The sequence below is a fragment of the Nerophis lumbriciformis genome, linkage group LG13 (genome assembly GCF_033978685.3).
Source record: "Nerophis lumbriciformis linkage group LG13, RoL_Nlum_v2.1, whole genome shotgun sequence".
NCBI classification, from domain to species: domain Eukaryota; kingdom Metazoa; phylum Chordata; class Actinopteri; order Syngnathiformes; family Syngnathidae; genus Nerophis; species Nerophis lumbriciformis.
This window is the reverse complement of record NC_084560.2, coordinates 34,995,179-35,001,440: the sequence shown is the minus strand read 5'-3', so window position 1 is coordinate 35,001,440 and position 6,262 is coordinate 34,995,179. Positions and strand designations below refer to the sequence as shown.

Here is a 6,262-nt window from a genome sequence, read left to right as displayed (position 1 = left end):
ATTGACTTGTTGACTATTGACATGCAGACCATTGAATTGTTGACCATTGACATGTTGACCATTTATAAATTGACAATTGACGTGTTAACCATATGGTCATTGAGCTATTGACAATTGACTTGTTGACTATTAACATGATGACCATTTATTTACGGACATTCTTTGAGGACAGTTGACCATAGATATGTTGACCATTGATAAATTGACGATTGACTTGTTGACTATTGAAATGTTGACCATTGACTTGTTGACCATTTACTTAAGGACATTCTGTGAGGACCATTGACAGTTGACCATACTTATGTAGACCATTGCCATGATGACCATTGATATATTGACAATTGACTTGTTGACTATTAACATGTTGACTATTGACGTGTAGACCATTGACATGTTGACCATTGATAAATTGACGATTGACTTGTTGACTATTGAAATGATGACCATTGACTTGTTGACCATTTACTTAAGGACATTCTGTGAGGACCATTGACAGTTGACCATACTTATGTAGACCATTGCCATGATGACCATTGATGTATTGACAATTGACTTGTTGACTATTAACATGATGACCATTGACTTGTTGACTATTAACATGATGACAGTTGACTATTGACATGTAGACCATTGACATGTTGACCATTGATAAATTGACGATTGACTTGTTGACTATTGCAATGATGACCATTGACTTGTTGACCATTTACTTAAGGACATTCTGTGAGGACCATTGACAGTTGACCATACTTATGTAGATAGACTATTGCCATGATGACCATTGATATATTGACAATTGACTTGTTGACTATTAACATGATGACCATTAACTTGTTGACTATTGACGTGTAGACCATTGACATGTTGACCATTGATAAATTGACGATTGACTTGTTGACTATTGAAATGATGACCATTGACTTGTTGACCATTTACTTAAGGACATTCTGTGAGGACCATTGACAGTTGACCATACTTATGTAGACCATTAACATGATGACCATTGACTTGTTGACTATTAACATGATGACCATTGACTTGTTGACTATTGACATGATGACCATTTATTTACGGACATTCTTTGAGGACAGTTGACCATAGATATGTTGACCATTGATAAATTGACGATTGGCTTGTTGACTATTGAAATGTTGACCATTGACTTGATGACCATTTACTTAAGGACATTCTGTGAGGACCGTTGACAGTTGACCATACTTATGTAGACCATTGCCATGATGACCATTGATGTATTGACAATTGACTTGTTGACTATTAACATGATGACCATTGACTTGTTGACTATTGACGTGTAGACCATTGACATGTTGACCATTGATAAATTGACGATTGACTTGTTGACTTTTGAAATGATGACCATTGACTTGTTGACCATTTACTTAAGGACATTCTGTGAGGACCATTGACAGTTGACCATACTTATGTAGACCATTGCCATGATGACCATTGATATATTGACAATTAACTTGTTGACTATTAACATGATGACCATTGACTTGTTGACTATTGACGTGTAGACCATTGACATGTTGACCGTTGATAAATTGACGATTGACTTGTTGATTTTTGAAATGATGACCATTGACTTGTTGACCATTTACTTAAGGACATTCTGTGAGGACCATTGACAGTTGACCATACTTATGTAGACCATTAACATGATGACCATTGACTTGTTGACTATTAACATGATGACCATTGACTTGTTGACTATTGACATGATGACCATTTATTTACGGACATTCTTTGAGGACAGTTGACCATAGATATGTTGACCATTGATAAATTGACGATTGACTTGTTGACTATTGAAATGTTGACCATTGACTTGATGACCATTTACTTAAGGACATTCTGTGAGGACCGTTGACAGTTGACCATACTTATGTAGACCATTGCCATGATGACCATTGATGTATTGACAATTGACTTGTTGACTATTAACATGATGACCATTGACTTGTTGACTATTGACGTGTAGACCATTGACATGTTGACCATTGATAAATTGACGATTGACTTGTTGACTTTTGAAATGATGACCATTGACTTGTTGACCATTTACTTAAGGACATTCTGTGAGGACCATTGACAGTTGACCATACTTATGTAGACCATTGCCATGATGACCATTGATATATTGACAATTAACTTGTTGACTATTAACATGATGACCATTGACTTGTTGACTATTGACGTGTAGACCATTGACATGTTGACCGTTGATAAATTGACGATTGACTTGTTGATTTTTGAAATGATGACCATTGACTTGTTGACCATTTACTTAAGGACATTCTGTGAGGACCATTGACAGTTGACCATACTTATGTAGACCATTGCCATGATGACCATTGATGTATTGACATTTGATTGTTGACTATTAACATGATGACCATTGACTTGTTGACTATTAACATGATGACCATTGTCTTGTTGACTATTGACATGATGACCATTTATTTACGGACATTCTTTGAAGACAGTTGACCATAGATATGTTGACCATTGATAAATTGACGATTGACTTGTTGACTATTGAAATGTTGACCATTGACTTGTTGACCATTTACTTAAGGACATTCTGTGAGGACCATTGACAGTTGACCATACTTATGTAGACCATTGCCATGATGACCATTGATATATTGACAATTGACTTGTTGACTATTAACATGATGACCATTGACTTGTTGACTATTGACGTGTAGACCATTGACATGTTGACCATTGATCAATTGACGATTGACTTGTTGACTATTGAAATGATGACCATTGACTTGTTGACCATTTACTTAAGGACATTCTGTGAGGACCATTGACAGTTGACCATACTTATGTAGACCATTGCCATGATGACCATTGATGTATTGACAATTGACTTGTTGACTATTAACATGATGACCATTGACTTGTTGACTATTAACATGATGACCATTGACTTGTTGACTATTGACATGATGACCATTTATTTACGGACATTCTTTGAGGACAGTTGACCATAGATATGTTGACCATTGATAAATTGACGATTGACTTGTTGACTATTGACATGTTGACCATTGACTTGTTGACCATTTAGTTAAGGACATTCTGTGAGGGCCATTGACAGTTGACCATACTTATGTAGACCATTGCCATGATGACCATTGATATATTGACAATTGACTTGTTGACTATTAACATGATGACCATTGACTTGTTGACTATTAACATGATGACCGTTGACTATTGACATGTAGACCATTGACATGTTGACCATTGATAAATTGACGATTGACTTGTTGACTATTGAAATGATGACCATTGACTTGTTGACCATTTACTTATTTATAACAAACATGGCCTTTGTAATACATATTGTCAGATGCTAAAACCTTCACTGTTTTCAACGAAATGAAATGAATGAATGAATGTGTCGGCCAATTAGAAGAATTATATACCCAAGAACAAATAAATCTCTAAACTGGACTTTAAAACAAAATGAATGTGATCATAGAAGTACATTTTCATGAGAGATAGATAGTGCTGCTTCAGATACAACTACAGAAATGTAAGAAACACGCCAAATATTTTATTTATTTCATTAAACCATGGGGACCCAAAAGTATTTAATAGTGACAATACACTCAAAGAGCATATACATTAAAGTTAAAAACAAACAAACAAAAAAACAAGCTATAGGCTCCTCACTGACATACACATGTTGACCTTTGACATGTTGATCATTGATATTTAGACTATTGACATGTTGACCATCGACATTTTGACCATTGACATGAAGACCAGTAACAATTAATTCCATTTCAATAAATGAATTTATTTTTATTTTGAAGATGTTAAAACTTCACAAGCACCTATTTTTACTCAGGTGATCAATCGTCCATTGGGATCATTGACGTGATGACCATGGACAATTTAAACATTGGCATGAGGACCATTGAAATGAAGACCATTGGCCTGAGGACATGACTATATACATCTTAAAGATTATACATGGTCACATTGAAATTTTGACCATAGACATTTTGACCGGTTTAAATGACTGTTTTGAATTCATTAATGCTGATCCGAAGTACCAGATACTGTATCTTTGCACTGGAATTTTTTTGGTACATAGCATTAGTTTTGTATTTTTAGTATTTTAGTCCAGTAGTATAATTGTCCTCATGAGTACTTTTGTTTTGTTTAATGTGTAATTATTCAATATTTTGGGGCTTTTCTTTTTCTATAGTCCATGTTTACAGCTGCTGAAAGTCTATTTGCCTTTTGCTGATATATTTGCTGCTCTACGTGCCTTGAATTGCCCCATGGAGCCAAAACAAGTTCTTTGGATTGAATTGACCATTTACATGAAGGTGCAAACCGACCCAGAATGCACTCTATTCAACTGAAGGACAAATTAAAAAAAAACTGTTTAACACAGGTCTTGATTATCTGAGTTATTTAATAGTGCAAGTCAATGTGTATAATGTTTTGACATGTTTATGACCAGCTGTCACAGAAAATTTGAGTGACAGGAGGCCCTGAAGACTTGGAGGTGCTTATTGACATGACAGCAACTCCTGGTGGAACACGTAGTGAAGGGCGTACAAGTCTTATAAAATAAGTGAACCTACGACAACACTTCACTTTGTGCATTGTGGAGATGAAGAGGAAGACCAGCTCCCTGCACATGAATCACTGTGATCTTCATTTTATGACTCTTGTTTGCTTCGACACAGCCTGCTGGATCTTTTTTATGTTTTCATCTGGGACTAACTTCATGGATGCTGAATTCAATGCAACTTATATAACTCTTGGTGGCTATGTAGACGTGGACAAATATGGATATATTTACTTTGTCTCCTTTTTGACACTATATATTCTCATCCTCTGCTCTAACTGCACCATTATATGTCTGATTTGCATTCACAGGAACCTTCATGAGCCTATGTACATTTTCATTGCTGCTTTGTCAATCAACTCTCTTTTGTTTAGCACTGCTGTCTACCCTAAACTTTGCATTGACGTTTTATCTCAACATCAGACCATTTCTCATTCTGCTTGTATGTTTCAATATTTTCTGTATTACTCATTTGCAGGATCAGACTTCTTACTGTTGTCAGCCATGTCTTATGACAGGTATGTGTCTATCTGCAAACCTCTGCAGTATCCAACTATCATGGGGAAAAAAACGGTCATAGTCCTTTTGACTTTAGCCTGGTTTCTACCTGCAAGCCAGCTTGCAGTTGGAGCTGCAATGAATTTAAAACAAAAAATGTGCACGTTTACCACAGGTGGAGTATGGTGTAACAATTCAGTCCACAGGCTTTTTTGTGTAAAATCATCATTTCTCACTGTTTATGTTGTGTTTGTGACAATAACTACCAGTGTTGCTCCTGTGATTTTCATTCTTTTTACGTACATAAAGATATTTATAATAACTTACCACATTAGTGTACAATTTGGGAAAAAAGCTACAAAGACATGTTTACCCCACCTGATGGTTTTATTCTGCTTCACTTGTTTTGGTTGTTTTGATGTTATGACCGATCAAATGCAGTCGGATCTTCCAAAAAGTGTAAGTTTAGTAATGACTTTACAGGTAATTGTGTACAATCCTCTGTTCAATCCAATCATATATGGAGTGAAAATGAAAGAAATCTCAAAACACATCAGAAGATTGTTTTGTCAGGTCAAACCCGTGAAATAAAATAAGTATAATGTGGATGTTTGTGTAATAGTGATGTTTTATCACTGATTGTAACACTTGCTGGAAAAAGCAAGCATTTATAATTGTTGTGTTGTAAAAATGTTGTCATAGAATAGAATATATATTTATTGTCATTGTACAAACTGTACAACGAAATTGTAAGCAAAACTAATTTAGTGCAAATTCATAACACATAGGAACATAGATAAATAGATTAAAATACATAAAATACAGTCATTATTGTCGTCTTGTGTTCAGCGACACTATTGCTCTCGGGTAAAAAGTGTTCTTAAGTCTGTTTGTCCGGCATTTTATTGTGCTGTATCTCCTGCCCGAGGGCAGCAGTTCAGAAAGTTTATGTTCGGGGTGAAATGGGTCTCTTATGATGTTTTGGGCCTTTTTGAGTATGAACTGTACAGTTCATCTAGGGAGGGGAGAGAGCAGCCAGTGATCTTCATGGCAGTTTTTATGACCCTCTGAAGTGCATTTCTCTCTGCCGCTGTTTAGCTGGCATACCATACACACATGCAGTATGTCAGCACACTC

General features: G+C 35.7%; 1 protein-coding gene across 1 annotated transcript; it reads left to right on the top strand.

Annotated features, from left to right (window-relative positions):
• The first annotated feature begins 4,669 nt into the window (after positions 1-4,669).
• On the top strand, positions 4,670-5,716 carry LOC133613954 (olfactory receptor 10J4-like). The gene has a single exon (XM_061971887.2). It carries the CDS (start codon positions 4,670-4,672, stop codon positions 5,714-5,716), a length of 1,047 nt encoding a protein of 348 aa, XP_061827871.2.
• Positions 5,717-6,262: the final 546 nt, after the last annotated feature.

Coding starts and splice junctions, on each gene's coding strand:
- LOC133613954 (XM_061971887.2), top strand. CDS start 4,670: ATGAAGAGGAAGACCAGCTCCCTGCACATGAATCACTGTGATCTTCAT.